The 17,832-nt window shown below is 40.4% G+C and overlaps 1 protein-coding gene across 1 annotated transcript in view; it reads left to right on the top strand.

The window, feature by feature from the left end:
* Window positions 1-17,832, top strand: part of PEPD (peptidase D) — a 141,359-nt gene that overhangs the window by 81,075 nt on the left and 42,452 nt on the right. Inside the window, exon 11 of the mRNA XM_055726401.1 lies at window positions 4,619-4,696. Within this exon, the coding sequence (XP_055582376.1) occupies window positions 4,619-4,696 (78 nt within the window). The remainder of the gene's footprint in view (window positions 1-4,618; window positions 4,697-17,832) is intronic.

Below are 17,832 nucleotides of genomic sequence, written 5' to 3'. Positions count from 1 at the left end.
CCAGTCAGTTGAGAATAGTAACACACGTTACGTGTTACAACTGGTCACATAGCATAGTCCTATATTAGAGATAACTTTCAAAGACTGTCAACTCGTAAGTGGTCTGAAGCACAAACAGATGTAATGTAGGTGCAATTAAATGAGAATAGTAGTATTTGATAAACATACTTGGATATATTTAGCACTAATCTACAAAGTGACTTCTGAGTGGTGTGAAAATGCTAATGAATTATTCATTGCAGCGTCTTAGTGTACCAAGTAACCATTTCTACAAAGGGGAAAACAAAGGTAAAGTTACATGCACAGTGTGTCCTGGTGACCCTATGATGGATGACATCCACTGGTAACCAGGCACGGAGTTTCCAGCTGGAGTTAGGTGGAGGTGGAGGTACCAGTATCTCTGCTACCACCACAGAAGCCATGGTCAGCTGCTTTGTAGTACTGTGGCATCTTAGACTTAGGTTCAAATCTTCTTGAAAAATGTCTCCAGAAAGATGACAGCTCTCAGCAGATGATACCAGAGATTAAGAATAATGTACTACAGGAAAATGCCTTCCTCTGTCTGAGGATCATAAGTAACGCTTTTTGGATAAGGTTAGGATACTTATTAAATCTGTTTTTCTTTCTTTTCAATCAACTTTTTAAGATTTCATCTCATAGATGAAAAAGTGGAGAGAAGGCTGTTAGCGCTTCCTTCTGGATTGATTTTATTTAAATCATGGTGGAGATAGTTTGCCTTTTTAGTTAATGGTCTGTTGGTTTTTCTTTAGATGTTCTTAATGTAGAGCTAATAGCTGCTTTTTGTAATGCTTGATGCTCAGCTTTGTCCTGTTCTTAAAATATTGCTGACATCCCCCCCTCTTTCTCTTTGTTCTAGTCATTTGTTTTCAGGGTGTTTCCAGATCTAAAATGTATTTGGGGGACTTTTCTTCCTTTCCTAGTAATCTGAATCTCTTCCTACTGTGTGCATTCTCAGTGGTGTTAATTTGCAGCTTTTCCGCCGCTTCACGCAATTCTTTCTGTAACAAACACATCTTTGGCACCAGTTCAAGGCGAATTATTAAAGGAATAAAAATAGATACACAGAAATTTCTTGGAGAATTTTTCAGGTTGGCTGCCTGAAGGCAGACATCAGCATTCCCAGACGTGGTGGTTTTCAAAGGTGCTGACCTCCAGGAAGGCAGCGGAGCTGCCAGAGATCCGCACCTCCCCACAGCACTTCATTTTAAGCCCTGAATTTGGCACTGTAATGCCAGACCTTTCAACTCTTGCTCCTTGGGAAGCAAAGAAGTAGCTTCTACAGGAAGGCTCATTTGCTTTGCCAGTGGCTGGGGGTTTGTTTAAATTGTTTTGACACCACCTTGAAAATTAATCATTATGAACGATTTCTGGCTAGCTGCAGCATTTGCCTTGTTGGGTACACATCACTACTAAAGCATTGCTCCTGAAGCATCTTTCTTGCCTTCATCTTGGGACGGTGCTAAAGGTGCTTCCTGTGAGGAAGACTGGAGTTGCACCTCGTGGCAGGAACGTGCTGGAGGTGTGACCACATCAGTGTTTTCATTTGGGTCAGTAGTGCATTTCTGAAGCAAGGTCTCCCACTCACCTCCAGCTGCAGGGCTTTGCTTAGAGCCAGGAACCCGTCCTGGAGTGCACGTGCTGGATTTCTTTTGGGTGAAAAACAGCTGGGACTGCTTTCAGGAGCAGGTCTGCTGTGCCTTGGTTGCTAATGGGTGTTAGCCAAAGTGAGCAGACCTCCCCACCCCGATCACTTCAAACAAAAAACTTGAAATGCATATGGTGTGCATATCTGGTCTTCAGCACCAACTGTGCTCTCCTGTGGTGTGATCCCATTTACGTGACAGAGCCAAGATGTGCGTGACAGATAAGGAGTCTCAAATGCCAAGAAAGATTGTATGCTGCTCAACACTTTCCTAACAGTGCTGAAAAACAGATTTTTCACGCATCTTCCATAACAGTTGGTGCCAAACCTTATAGAAATATTTTGTAAACTAAAACCTTTACATTAAAATGTGCAAAAGAAATCTCCCTTCTTTCTATTTGCAATGTCTATTGTTGAAAGCATTTGCACAGTGCTCATATTTGAATGTATGGCTTGTTTATGCAGATGGTATGGTGTATGACACGAGGGTGCCAGCATATGATGATAAGTAAACAAGCTATCTGCAAATACATTAGCGTGGAGTCATGCCCTTAAGCTTCTTGATAATTTTTTAAAAGTTGATCATAAATATATGCATGTGCTATTTGCTTCTCCTGCGTTATCCCCATTTTTAGCTAAAACCCTGACAAACTGTTGTGGAGCATGTGTGTGCATGAGTATGTGTATGCACACCAGGTGTTGGGAGTTTTTTTATTATTTTTGTGTTTTTCCTTAAATATGAGCATTTCAGCTGCTTCCAAGTGCCGCCCCTCCCCAACAGGGAATTCCCTCCACCTGGGAAACAGTTCTTCAGGCAGGAAATTTTGCTGCCTCCTCTGATGCTGATAGTCCAATGCAGAGGTAGGAGCAGTCTCTGCTGCTGTCACCTGCATGCAAAAGGAGACAGCTGAGATGGGAAGCACAGTTCCCACTGTAGACATTGCCTGGAACAGAAAACTTTTTTTGTTTGTTTGTTTTTTGTTTTTTTGATTGCAGTCCATTGCCGTATTATAGATAGTTTTTCAGACTGGGCAAACTAGGTTTGAAAGTGTCCTGATGTGGAAAGCTGGAATTCTGGCTAGAAGGAAGGAACTATTCCACCAGTGCCCAGGAGACAGGACATCTCAGAAGGAAGCTCACATCTTTCTTCATCTTGTGTGCCAGCTTTATGCAGCACAACAGCGTAGGTTCCCAAGTCCAGGAGTCCAGGAAGTAAAAAGCAGCCAGCTAGCAGCTGGTTGTAAAACTGGACTTAAGCCATTGGACCAGTATCACAAAATGAATTTGTTGCAGCCTTAATTCTGTGGCGGTTTTAAAGTCTTGATTTAACATCTTTAATTTTTCCCTTTGGAGCTTGTATAATTTTGAGAAATGCACTTTGTATCAGAAGATAATTCCCATGATTCTGAAACATTGTCCTTCACTGCCTTGCTGCATAGTAGTTCTTACATGCTAAAAGCCACTTTTTTAAAGTTCTAAAAAAGAACAAAAACTTACTGCTTTCAAAATAATAACACGATCCAGCCCTTTAGATTTAAGAGCCTTCAGAAACTTAAGGCAGCATCTACTTTCTCCTCCGTAATCATTACGGAGTTGTTATATCTGAATTACCAGTGATCAATTAAATACCTAACTGATCACAAGGACTTAATGTATCTGGAAGGTCATTTCTTTTTGGCTACAGTGCATGTTTAGTCTTTTCATAATTGCACATATCGGAAGCCTAATATGAAAAATAAGTCAGGTGGCACATTTACTCCAGATACAGCAAAAACATCCTTGAAATTGAGCCTCAGATTCCTTTCACCTAAGACAGGAAGCTGTTCCACCATCACAATTTGAAAGACTCAAATCTGAGCAGGATGACCAATATGGTTTTGATGAAAGGTGAGACACAGACTGGCAAGTCAGCTGGAGGGGTCAGAGAGTTGGCGCAGCACCCCTGTCCCAACACATGTATTTTTGGATACGGTGTAATTCTAGCCTTTTGAAGAGAAAAAAGAGAGCGAGCATCTATCTGAGGAGAATAGTAAAAGAAAAATAAGTAGAGCTCAAGATCTTTACCGTCTTTTAACTGATGTTTGATGGACCTGGGGGAATATCAGTAGACAAGAGAGGATGTCAGGGCCAAATAAAGGTCACCGAATGGATCATGGACCTTCAGAAGTGCAGAACAAGGGTCCGTCCTTCTCTGGAGTTGTTTTATTCCTGTGAATCAGCAGTTTAGTCTGAAAGATTTCCAGGAATAAAAATCTTTTCTTTGTAATGTGATTTTTAATAACAGGTAAGAATAGAGTGTCAGTTCTCATGCTGTTACTGCGACTGACGTTGCCGGCTGTGGATGCTGCCCAAGCAGCACGCAGCGTATCTGCTCCAGCAGAGGTCACGCATAGCCATGCCAGGGGTGAACCGGAGCTGTTCACTTGGACAGCTGAATTTTTTCCAGTCACATTGACTCCTAGAGGTTTCAAACATGTCAAATGTTACTCCAGTGGAAGTTAGGGTTTTATGCCTCAGAATATTTAGCCTCAAATAGGGAAACATCACTTAGTAATTAAAAAAAAATCCAGAAAGTAGTAAATCAGTGTAAGTTGAATAATTACTCGTGCATAATTGCATCCTTTACACTGTCATGGATGTAGACAGTATTTGTCTGAACTGTAGGAAGTTCCTTCTGCAGAAAGTTCCTAGCTTGCAGCCAGAGTAGCAAAAATGCCCATTCCATACCCATTTCTGCTGGGTGAGCTGCAGGGTATCTATGCTATTACAGCCCATGCTAGGGCTGGACCTGTGGCAGCTCTTACAAACTGCAAAATTTTGTGCCTAATATACGAATACGCTGACATTTACAATGTCACATCTTTACAGTGTTCCTTCTCATGTCATATGTGTTAATGTTTCTTCGGCAGTTAATTGCTGCGGTTAATTGTGCTGAATTTTCTTTTTGCCTGTCAGTGGGGAGAACTCATCTGTTTTGCACTATGGCCATGCTGGAGCCCCAAATGATAAGACTATTGAAGATGGAGACTTGTGGTAAGTAAAGGATTAGAGTTAATTTGATTATTTATTTTTTTATATACTACTGCTGTTTCCATACATGCGCTATAGGTACTCTTGGAGTTAATTAGTAAAATGATGGCAGCATAATGATGAAAGTCAAAATCTTTAAAGCAACATGTAATTTTGTGTACCACACTAGTCTGGTTTCTTCCAAAGGTCCTGTATACCTGCGTCTCCAGTTGAAAGGGAAAAGAGAGATTGTTTTCAAACACTTCTGTGCTAAAGGCACTTGGAATTTAGTTTAAGAAATGGCTGTATTCTAAGTACAAGTGCATTTGCAAAAAATGGCATCTGAGTTTGCCCTTGAACCTCAAATCCAAACCTCAGCTCTGATGGTGGGGTGTGTTGTGAAATTGCTTGAAGCAGGGAAATTAACATACCCTGTAACACAACAGGGTGGAGGGTCAAGAGTGTTTTGGTTACTTTTAAAGTAGTACATCAAATTGCAATATTGATTAGATCTTCCAAATGCTTATGCAGAGCCAGACACCTCAGCCTGAAAGTAGACTTCCAAATGTGTGAGATTAAACTCATCTCAATTCAGGTTAGGGCAGGGTGTTTCTAGTTCTGTATTGTGCCAAAAATTTCTAAAAATATTTTGCTTGGAGGTTAGCATTCCCATTATGCAGTTGCAAATACCATAAATTTTTTCTGCTTGCATTACATGTCCACATGCTTTGCAGCATCACTGCAGGTGAAAGCAGGGTGGATGAAAGCACCACATACATTGCTGTAAATTAAAAGACAAGCCCAGTTGTGTGGTGTGTAACATAGCTGGTCACAGCTTTTATGCTTCACCTCCTAAGACTTTGGTCAGAAAGCCTGCGTTTATAAAAGCGCAGAACTGGTTTTGGAGGAGTTAATCACTGACATGCAGGGGAAAATATGTATTAGATTACTTTTGTAGCACATGTGAAAAAGGGTACAGGTATGTGTTTTCACAGTTGAATGTAAAGGTGTGGAGGAAAGCAAATTAGTATTATTATAGATAAGCTCAAAAATGCTTTTGTGAAAAAAGCTATTATGGAAAACAAATTGAATCTCAGAAGTAAAAAAAAAATCTCAGAAGTAAAAAAAAATGCTTTGTTGGGTAATTTTCTGGGCACATCTACAGGTGCTGCAGAATGAACTTACTGCATTACAGATAGGTAACTTTTTAATACTGTATAAATGTTCTGAAAGCTTCTTGTACGGTAGTTTTATGTATCATCTTAATCTGTGGTGAATAGCTTACTAAACCCATCAAATACTAATGTTAATTTATTACAGGACAATAGTTTTGACTTATGATTACATTGTATTTGCGTAGATAATACGCTGTGAGGTTTTTTTGATCAGGCAGGACACACCAATGTGATGCTGTATTGGCTGTGGTGTTTGATTAAATTTTCAAAAAGAAGTGTGTAGTCTACAGGAAATCTCAGTATATGTTACTGAGAGAAGATACACCACAATGCATTATGATATCCTGTATTTAAAATTAAGGCCTTTGAATGGTGAGGGGAATAGTGTTACTGGGAGATCTCAGGGTGAAGGGTTTTGGACCCTTTCACTTAACAGTCTCTGCGGACAGTTCAGTGGATGGCTGAAGTCATTCCTAAACTCTGAGAGCACATCCTAAGACTCTCTACAAACTCAGATTTCCTGCTGTTTGGCAAAATCTTTTGAAAAGGTTTGGGTTTTATTAGCCTCAGGTATCTGAATGTTAGAAAATCATAATCTACCAAGTACGTTAATCACTCAAGCATTGCAAAACTAGTGTACTGCAACCCCACTTTGTAACCAACTCAACAAAGAGAAGTCTGATTTGAAATCCTGTCTTGCTGAAACAGGCCAGTTGCATCTTTGTCTTGCCGAGGTGAAGCTTGTGAGGTGTAGGCTGGCTTTAACAAGCAAGTGCTCCATGTGCACGAGCACCCACCTGGGCTTCAGCCCCTGCCCTTGCCTCTCCCAGTGGCTGATACTCACGTAGCAGGCAGACTTTGCCCCACAATTTTCTTAGTATTTTTCTCAAATGAGAGTAAAGAAATTAGAAGAAAATGTAATTTCATTTGTGTAAAGGCAATTTAAAAATACACTTATTTTCCACAGTTAAAAATAACATTTGGGAAAGAATCTTGAGCTGGTGGTGCTTTAGCAGCATACAAATGATGACAGGGCTCTACCTGGGTGGTTTTACTGTATGCTTTTACAAATTTCTAAATTGGGTGTAGGTATGTGTGTATGTGCATGCAGAACAGGTCATTAAAATGACAGTATGCTGATTTGTATGTATATGGTAATGTTAGTGTTCGTGTATTTGGCTCTCAATTAAGTTTTTTAATAGCTATGGGGAGCCCTCTGTTGGATAATGTTGGGAAGCCCTGAATATAGGGGAAAAATGGCTTTACTTTTGGTGAAACAGAAGTAGAAGTGTATGAAGGTTTACTTGGCTTCTGCCAATATTTTGGTATAAATCTAATTTAATGATTCCTATACTTTTATGTAATAGAACCAGAAGATTGGGTACTTGGTGTGATTTTTATTAAATTATTCAGTAGTATTTCATGTCTTTTTCTGAACATTATTTAGTGGATATGAATAACATCCACGAGTTTGGCAGAAATGTGCTGCTCAGGTTTCTTATATGCAAAGTGGTGCAGTGCAGTAAGTGTCAGTAAATAAGTGAACAAAGCACCTGAATATTAGAAAAAATACATTTAGAAGACTAATGCTTTGCTTCTCTGAAACACTCAAGTGCATGCATTGTTTGCTCTTTTAAAAATAGAAGTTACAAGGATTTGGTGGTATCAGCAGGAGATCATAGACAAAAAATACTTGTGCTATTGCATTTTTAATTTGTTTTTAAGACTTTGACTTCTTCAAAAACTCATGCAGGTTTAGAACAGCCTGGGTTTACGATGTTCATTTTTGAAAATTAATCTACATCAAATGCATTTAGTGCTTCTGTAAGAAACTGGTACGGAATTACACCTGTGATATTGCATCGTAATCCACATTTTTTTACAGGTACAGCTTCTGAACTAAAAGATCTTGGTGCAAGACAAAGACTATACAGAGAAATTCTGACGCTTCTGGTTAATATGAGCTGTCTTGCTAAGCAGGGCTGTTGTTTTCAGTCTATTAAATGTTAAAAGCCAAATAGCTAACTAACACAAAGTATTATGATTGACATAGAAAGAAATCAAAAGTTTTAGGGAAGTTCAGGTACTTAATACATACATGCACTTAACTGATCCTGAAATTAAAAGTAAATAGTGCAATAACAGCAAGTAGGTGTTTTATATAAAGAATTCATGTACTGTAACATTTGTGTGGTGAACATTTTAAATTGTCTGATCGGTATGGTCTAAACCAAACACTTTTCCTAAGCAAGTGTAAGTTGTGTGCATGGTCAGCAAGGTCATGCAGATAAATGGGTAGGCTGACCACCCTTGTTAATTGCAGTTCCAAGCGCTTCACCCTTTCATTTGGTATTACCTTTAAATAAAGTCTTCTACTTAGAATGTTGCAAATCACAGCCTGCAGTGATGACGTATGACCAGGCTAATGTACAAATACTAGTTTTCTTCTGTCATTTTAAACTTGTGACAGCTTGGATAGAAACTGAGCCCTAGACTGAGGTTTACTGCATCGTCTCAAGGTATTGCATTACTCATTGTATGCCAAGGCACCTGCTGTTTCTGTAGTGAGGCTGTAACTGCGTTTTGTAATATGGAAAGTGGAGTCATGAGCCAGAGTGCTTGTAGTTTGCAGTCTCCTGCCCTGTACACAAGAGGCCTCCATCCAAGGCCAGAGCCAGAAAGAAACCAAACCAAATTCTCCAGGGGTTTTTGAGCCACTCTCCCAACCCCCCCAGTCCAGTTTAGATAACCAGAGGTCTTTCGTATTTTGGTGGGGGATAGAATAAAATCAAATGTTGCTGCTCAAGAAGAAAAAAAACCCAAGCAAATGAATTCAAGGAGCAGAGATCTGACTCCCCACTATGCATAAACCAAGAGCAAATGAGCACTTGGGGCTCCTAGTCGTCGAATGCCATCCCCTGCATTACTCATTGTTCTTGGGCAAGTGTCTCATGATCTCTTCTTTTGTAGCTATTTTGCTTTTGAGATTAGTTCAGTGACTAGAAAGCCCTTGTGGGAGATGGAAACCTCTGGTTTCATCTCTCCTCAAGTTGATCTCTGACTTTGGCTGGAAGTTATGACTTGACCCTGGGAAACAGCATCCATGGAAAGTTCAGTCAAAGCCAGTGTGTTTCTGCAAAAAGCATTGGTCTCAGCATCTGCCTTCTGAAAAATAAAAGCACCAGCTTTCTTAAAAATGAAGGAAGCAAATCGCCTTGCATTCTCCCTTCTGTCTTTTGCCCCTGCCCCACCAGTGCTGCAGTGTGGAGCCAGACTGTGGCTGTCAGAGAAGGAGAAAACTGGCTGTCAAAATAGGGTGCAGCAGAGGGGGAAGGCGAACATCTTTTCTCACCTTTGTGGTTCGGTGGCTTGTTGTAGGAACCATCAGAGGTGCTGAACCTGAAGTGTGCACTTCGTTTTATTTGAGAAGGTATTCATAAAAATGATAGTTTGTTAAGTTTATTACAATTCAATCTGCAGCTTAGCAGTTCATGCAGCCTATCTTTGTGGATTCTTGGCATTGCTGTGTGCCAAAGGCACTTTGGGAGTTGCTTGTTTTATTGCAGTTCATCAGCAGGGCTCCTGCAACATTTGACAAATAGAAAATGCTTCTATGATCTTAAAATAAAGATTGATTCTTCATGATGAGGCTCATGCTTAAATAATAGAAATGTGAGAAAATAAGCCTGAGCCCAGATGTCACTGAAATAGATGTGGCTATTACCTGAAATGGTTTTCTGCAGGTGTCACGAGTTGCAGGTCTTGGTCATTTTATGGCATCTGGCAAATGCGTCTCAGTGAAAATTCGGCACTTAGTAAGCAACTTTTGTTAGCAAGTTCACTGATCTTCAAGCACTAGGTGACATTTTGGGGGGTTAGTTGGTCCATTCTGGCTTTGCAAAATACTGAAAATAATTGTCTAGTCTGCTGAAACACTCAGTATTTTTGCATTTTGAAATATCCTCCTTAGTCACAGTGTTAATGAAGGTCTCTGGGGGGTGTGGTGTGGTCTCCTTTCATGGCACATGGGCAGGTCCCCGCTTGGAGCACCCTCGCCAGCGGAGCCCCGTGGCAGTGCTGTGCCTGCTCTGCACACCCCGAGGACAACAGGCGCTTTGGTACGTCCACCTGCGGCTCCAGGGCCCAGCACAGCACAGGCAGTTAGTAGAAGATACTAGTTTTCCCTGGAGTGAGGGCCAGAGTGTAAATTCTCAAGAGGGCTTGGGTGAAAGCATTAAGGGAAGTACAGCATCAACTGCTTGTGAAGTGCGGCAGACCTGCAGGAGAGAGACCATTAACCTTGTTTTCACAGTGGGACTATCTATTCTTTATAAAATAAAACTAACTTTAGAAGTTTAGCTGGAAGCAGGTTGTACCATCAGATGATGTCTTTCATTTTATTTGACTTTATTTTAACGCTTTCAGATTTAAGCTTACTGGTTTCAGTGAAAAGACTGGGAAGAGTACGGTATCCTTGGTGAAGCAAGATGTTTCCCACTGCAAAAGCTCAGTGCTGTTTCCATGACCTGCTGGTGATGACAGCAAAACAAGTTTATTTAACAAAACAGGTTTTTTGCACTCGGGTACGAGAATTGAAGCACTAGAGAGGTTTTGTTAATGTCACAAAATCAAGCACATCCGGTCATAAAAGTGTAATTTTAGCATAATGTGTCTGTGTTAAATGTTTTAAATATGTCTTGGCTATATTAACATGTATTACTTCCGTAGCCAAATGAAGTTGGGGATATGGAAAGCAGTCTAGTGTTGCAAAACGACTTTATCAGTATAATTTAAGTCTGAGGAATATTTTTATTTCCATTTCTTTCCTTAATTTCCTAATGCAAATGTAAAGCATTGGAGTAGTATTGACACCAGGGGGCACTAAAATAAGTGCTGTCTGGAAGGTGGTTGTCCTGGGTTTTGATATTGGTAACATGTGCTGGCACAGCAGCCTTCCAGGAGCACTGCCTTTATGTGTATAATGTGCATTCTACTCAAGTTATGTTAAACTTGGGTTTGTTTCCTCCCGTTTGGTACTTGTGTGTTATTGTAACTTCTGGTGCCATCTAAAGATCCTGTTTAACTTCCAACACTCCTCCTTTTGTTGTTTCAAAAGCTTTGTTCATCATAGGGAGTTTTTCTTGACTGCAAGTACAGGGAGTTGCAAAAGGTTGTTCTGGATGAAACAGAGAGGGAAGATGCTAAGTGTTCAGGGCTGTTTATTTTGTAATTACTCAGGAGAGACAGAGAACAGTGTTCAGGCTTCCTGGAGCTGTTGGTCACTTGAAGGTGTGTGAAGAATACTGCAAAAACAAATATGATTACTGCAAGAGCTGGTCAGATTCAGTTGTTTATGGTTGTTCATGAAGTCTAAGCCTTCTATTAGGTAAAATAGAAGTTACTTCGCTAATTTGAATTTTTTGATCTAAAGCAATAATATATGGTTTTCTACAATCAAGATTTTTCATTTTCTGTTTAAGCTATGTGCATTTATCTTTTATATATGCACACGATATGCATATGCAGTACACATATTGCACTGAAACTATATCAGCATGTTTATCTTAATATACAGTATTATTTGTAGAAAATAACTATTCTCTTTGTTGCAAGAATGAGTAAGTATCTAATCAGAAAAGACTTTTTATGAGTACTGAGTGGCTATCATTTATTTCAGGAAGACACTGAGAAGACTTTAAATAAGTCAACTAAAAGACTTAGGTGAGCTTGAAAAATGTATACTACAAAAAAATGATAAAAGTTTGCTGTAACTCTTTTCCAGACTATGCCGCAATTTACATTGTTCTATCAAGTTTCATGATACTAATGCCAACTTATAAACCAAAATTCATTTGTCCAGGTGGGGGCAATGTTGCATTGAAAAGCAGGAAGTGACCACTTTCTGCATCAGATAATAAAGTCCTCCCTTTTCTACCCCAAGTACTTCATTGTCTGCGATTAAAACAATTTATCCTACGGAACAGAATATTGTATTTATTACTTCTTGAAAGCACTGCTTTTAAGATCCCAGGATATTAATGTGTCAGATGTAAATGCTCAACTATTTTATGTGGGTGAGACTGGTATTTTCATTTGGCCTCGTGCATTTTTTATGCATTTTGAAGTTTGGTGCTGTAATAATATGCAAAAATTATGGTTAGCTTTAACCTTTCAGTCTGCAGTTTTGAAATAACTTGTTGTTAGTTATGGTTTTGTTTCTAATAATAATACCAAGTACATTGCTACTACTTACTGGTTGATTGCAAAATCTACTGGCTATCCATTTCTGAAATAATTCCTTTGGCTTGATTCCTCTGGTTTGATTAATATTTACTATTTTCATCAAGTGTAGGTATTTTTCCTTTTGTTGTACCTATAGACTATATTAGTTTTATGCTAATCTAGAAAAAATGAATTTGATTAAAAATGGAAAATATTTGCTAGAATTAACAATAATTTTGCTCTAATTGAATGTGTTCTATTAGTACTGGCTAATTCAGGCTGTGAGGTTGCCTACTGTCAGAAATGTCGTTAAGTATTAATGGTGTGTTTGCTGTAACAAATTTTAGCTTTCCTTTAAGCGCTGTGTTATGGTCTGCCTCTTAATTTCATGCTCTTTATAGTGTACATGAAATATATTTTCAATTGTTACCTGTAAATGAGTTTTATCTGTCATAGTTTTAGCTTGGCATCCCCAGCATAGCCTGAAAAAAACTGAGAGTGTGAAGTTGCTTTGACAGCTGTTGGACTGATTTGACTAAGGTGTTCATCTCTTTAAGGAAAACAAGCAGGGGTAAAACCTAGGATTTTTTTCATAGCTTTTGATTTAATATTGATCATTTATAAATGCCGTTTAGTGTAATACATTTGTTATGGTGGTCTTTCTTAATACAGGTACATATAAAGTATGATAGAAGTGTACTCTTGATGGATGTTGCATCTTCGATGGATTTCAGTAGCAAAATCTTTCTCCTTGTTCTTGGTGTGGGGAACTCAATTGTATAGGTCAAAATACAATTTTAAAGGAAGGCTGTGTGGCATTTGAACCACTGCATGGCTCAGAGGAAAGGTACAGTTAGTCTCCAACACACCCTTTGTGTGTGTCCCCTGAACCAGACGTAATTCCTACCTAGTCCCTGTCTTCTGAGCAGCGTTGGGTCTTCTCTTGTCTGTTCAGACACCACTTGTTACCCCGTCTTAGAGGCACAGTCTTGTGGAGCTGGGACCTCAGGAAGAGTCAGTCCTTCTAGTGTAATGCTGCTCCACATCAAGGCTGAGCTAATTTATTAAGACAAGAATGTTTCTGATTTCAGTTGTACTTTGCTGTACTATACTTTTGACTTGAGCTGCAATGAAGGGTAAGTATCTCTTCATAGGAAAAAAATAGTCTTACTGGCAAAATAGCATGCTTGGCTAGGGAAAGGGCAGACTCTTCTTATGAGTGCTAGTTGCTGCCTTTGTTACTGTGCACTTGGCTTGAACGTTCAGACCAGTCCATGGAAAGGCTAGCAGCTGTCTTGTCTGGGTTTTTTTTGCGTTCAGTTGTCATCTTCTGTAGAGTACTCTGAAACCCCTGTCTGGTGGATTCCATTTGAGAACTGATAATTTGAGGTTGCTTGAACAACTCCAAGAACAGCTATAGGATGTTTAAAAAACCTAAACAAACCTGTACGATTGGACATTGGCCCATTTTTCACCATGGAAAAAAATGTGAAATGTTAGCCTTTTACTTACACGTCTGTCTGTGTGCGTGTGCATGAGCGTGCACATACACACATAAGAAAACTTGACAGTATTTCCAATAAAAATCAGTAAGTAAGGTCTGACACTTCAGCTATTGCTGTGATCTCCAGCGGTTGGTTGCCCAAGCTGGGGAACACAGGTCAGAGTGTCCAAAACCAGCTGCTGAAAGCTAAGGCTCTTAAGTCTGAATGTCAGCACCTGAGAATGGTGGCCCATGTGAGAAGTATCAAACTTCAACAATTCACTTTCAGCAAGTATCTTCCGCTTCTCAGTAGCGTTCTAGAAATGGACTGGTTTAGTTAACTGCAGAATTTCAGTAACCTGAAAATGTAGCTGTGGTGGTGTTACCCTGTGCTGGTATCTCACGTTCTGGTGAGAAGCTAATGAGGTTTGCTGTCCTCAGTTTGATTGGGAAGTACTCAGCTGCCAATACAGGTTTCTCCTTGCACGCTCTCTTCTTTTCCCTGCAGCTCTGACATCCTTGCTCCTTGTTTGAGCAAGTCAGCCAGAGCCATGAATGCCCCAGATACCGCCTTTCCAATGGGGAGGCTCCTCACGGATGGAAACTGTCCAAAACTTGGGGTTTGCTGCCATCTCTGTTAGGCTGATTATTCATCAAAGAATTGTCTCTGCTAAAGAAAGTACTGTTGCTTATTAAATATGTCAATTAAAATTGGATAATAATTAGGATAATAAAACCAGGCCAAATTACCCATTTGGGAAAAAGACAAGCAGGTAACCCTTTTGTCAGAACTTCACCGGAGAGTTTTCCTGATCTCTGGCGTATTGCCTGCGTGGGTCTAGCAGAGGTGCTCAGTAGGCATTGCTGGCACTTTACCTTCTGCATCTTGTGAAGCCTTCATCGCTGCCGCCTCCTTCTGCGAACCAGCAATACTCGCTTGGTGTTCCCAATTCTTTATTGGTATGCAGCACTTCTGTGTTAGAGACATCCCCTTGCTTAGCAGAAACACTGGGAGATGGTGCTCAGGGACAAATTTAGCTGCGAACAAGCCAATCAAAAGTGTTTTGGCTCTTTGCTCTGGCGTACTTAACATTTTTTGATAAGGCATTAAAGTGAACTGCATGGGGGTGGAAGAGGGGTTATACTTCATTATGGAAATTGGTTTATTTAGTGCAGAAGCTTAAGGCTGTTGTCTTAGATTTCTTCAAGAGATAAATACTGTAAGCGAGGGACTCCTTAATCTGTATGTGAAAGCAGCACATAAAATCTTACTAGAATACGTGGGTGTTTACTGAACCAGCCCTTACGTGCAGCTTATTTGGTAAATTCAGTGAGGTTGAGATTTCATATCCTGTGAGATAAATGGATCTCAAGTTCTTCTGCTTGGCTCAAATCATTCTGAGAGAGGACAATCCCACACAGTGTTGTTGGGTTGGGGAGCGCATTTTCTCTCAGCAGTGGGGATAGAGCAGCAGAGCAGAGGCGCACCTTCCCTGTGACAGCACACCCACCGCTGTTCGTCTCTGCATCGCGCTGCTGCCCTGCTGCTGGGAGCCAGTGTCTGTGTTCGTGGCAGTGAGAGGAAGTCCTGGGCAGTGCAAGGCACAAACACCTGGGGAAGGTGGGGTTTTTTGTTTGGTTGTAATCTCTTGTTGTTGATGTTTTTTGTTTTGGTTTGGTTTTTTTAACTACCTCAAACTTTTGTGTATTCTAGTTACAACCACTTGAAGTCTCTGTAGTTGGCATTGTAGAGTTACAGGCATGCACCCCTCTCCCTTTCAAAATGTAATGTAAAAGATACTACTTTTCTTCACACTCTTCCTATCTGAGCTAAGCTTAGTGTCGTATCTTGTCATCCTCTGTGAGGCAAGATTGAGACAAGGCTCCCATTAGTCTGGGAAAGCTTTAAGTGAGACAGTGTTACAAAAGGAGCAAAGATGGGAAAGTCATGGAGAAGGTAGACAAGATGAAAAGACACGGCTGAGGACAAACAAGAAGTATGGGGCCACATGGCTACATTAATCTCGGTTAGATGAAGAATAGTCATGTAACTGTTTTGTATCTCTGTAAATTGCATTACCTGCATGAGCTACAGGATATTCTGAACAGGAGCTTTTAAACAATATCTTGATACCATTTCCTACACAGAAGTCATTCTCTAGCATTTTTCTAAGATTACTCTTGACTCCAGGGGTGCTGACAACAAAAATCTGCCCTTAAATTACTGAGCCAAGCCTGGCTTCAAGACAGCCACTATAAGCTCCCTCTCTGTCATGTCAGGTGGAAGCTGGTCGCAGCAGGGCACCTCTTAAAAAAAAACCACCTCCCTGAGCATCGTAGAACTTGACACTATACTGTTCAGTTCTCTTGCTGGGATCTGCAATGGTATCTTACCTGGTGTTGCTTTTTTTAATTGATAACTCTTGGCTAATCAGGATGCAAGTTGATGAAAAAGTGTGTGTCACTTAACTCTCCATTTTCTTACTTGTGATATCGTTTACTATAACTCATCCTCGTGGTCTGCTATTAAACCACCCTGTTTCCAAATCACTCGGCATGTTTCCAAAGACGCATCTCACAGAAATGCTGATAACTAGTTCCCTTAAGCCTGAAATTGCCTTAGAAGTGTTTAACCAAACAAACGGTCAGATTTTGTTAGTGCATGAATACATAAAGGTTTAATTGCTTCATGGAATGTAAAGCACAGAGCGCTCTCATGAACTCGGAGCAGAGTAAGGCAAGATCACACAGAATAAATCTCCAGCTGGGGATGACTTGCTTTATTGCAATGAGAGGAGGAAAAGTTTGTGTGTACTTTTGTTCCTGCTGTTCTAGGACTGAGCTGGCACGAGTTCACCTGTGTGGCTGCTTCTAGGTGTGTTGGTTAATAATGGCTCAAAACCCTAAAACCTCAGTAAATGTTGCTGAGTAAAGTGCATCAGTATTCATACCTGTTCACTTTAACCTGAGGTGCAAAGAGGGCACAGTAAGGTAGGGCAATATCAGTTTTCTAATTGCTAGTCTTGCAGATGCAGTTGGGGGAAGGAAAGGTTTTGTCCTTGAGAACAGAAGCTGGGGAGGACGTGGGTTGCAGGCAGGTGACACTCAGCATGACCCCATGTCGGAGTGTGTTGCACCGGGAGGAGATCCACTTGGGTCTCAGTGCAGCCATCACTCTGCGGTGTTAACGACTGCAAAAGAATAATTGGGTTTTTTAAGGGCCATGAAGAGATCCAGTTCTGAGTGTACAGATGAAGCAGATCTGAAGAGCAAGAAGATGACAGCTTTAAGGTGTTAGCTTGCAGGAGTAGCTGTAGGCTTCCCAAGAAATGCCTGTGAGACCTCGTCTTTGGGTTGGGTTGGTGGTTGGACCATAACAATGCATACACATGGCTCAGATATCCCAGATAAGTGTTGCTTCCCATTGTGATATTGGCCATAATTTGCTTCATTGCCTGGCAGTTTCAAATTATTTGACAATAAAAGTGTCAGCAAGCCTATAAAACTAAAACACATGCTTAGAGGAAGATTATGCTTTATTTTTAAAACAAATGGTATACAGTGACTTTATGAAGAAAAGAGCCATGGCTGTTTATAGTCCAGAGTTTTCAAACCTAACATATTATGCAAAGTGTTTTGTGATGCTTCACAGTCAGAGGTTAAGAAAGCTAAAATCAGTATCAAAATGCCTATTATTTTTCTGGGCTTGAAAGCCAAAAACATAACTATAAATTTGCATTTTGTGGTGCCAATATTCTGTGAAAGTAACACAGCCACGTCTTACTCATCCATACTGTTTCAGAGGGATGGGAGGGGAAAGAGCTTTTGCACATCATGTCATGTAGCATTCCAGTTACGGTACTGACTTAGAAGCCTGAATTCACTTCAAAATCAACAGGACTTGAAATAGTTTCTCTAAACTCCCCTCCTGGGTTCCTGCACAGGGAGCAGAACCCCAGTTTGGTTGGACATGGAAGGGCTGGCTGCCAGCGGCACTGGGGACCTGCTGGGGAAGGTCTGAGAAGCTCCTGTAAGGAGAGGCACATCCAGCCAATCCTTTCTGCAAGGCTGTGGCACAACACATGTTTCTGCTTCTTTTCAACTTGATGCTAGTTTATGTGCAAAATGATTTTAAGTTGTGATGTCAGACCTTTTCACTTTGAAAGGAATGAAATGCTCTTAGCCGTTTTTGAAAGGTGACTTCTAAAAAGATGCAGAAGGCAACTATTTTTTTGATGTTGTTGGCTAACATATTAATTATATGTAAGGAAGTCATTATG

The sequence above is a fragment of the Falco cherrug genome, chromosome 14, assembly GCF_023634085.1.
Source record: "Falco cherrug isolate bFalChe1 chromosome 14, bFalChe1.pri, whole genome shotgun sequence".
In the NCBI taxonomy this organism is placed as follows: domain Eukaryota; kingdom Metazoa; phylum Chordata; class Aves; order Falconiformes; family Falconidae; genus Falco; species Falco cherrug.
The sequence above is the reverse complement of the archived record's forward strand: the minus strand, read 5'-3'. Positions and strand labels throughout refer to the sequence as shown.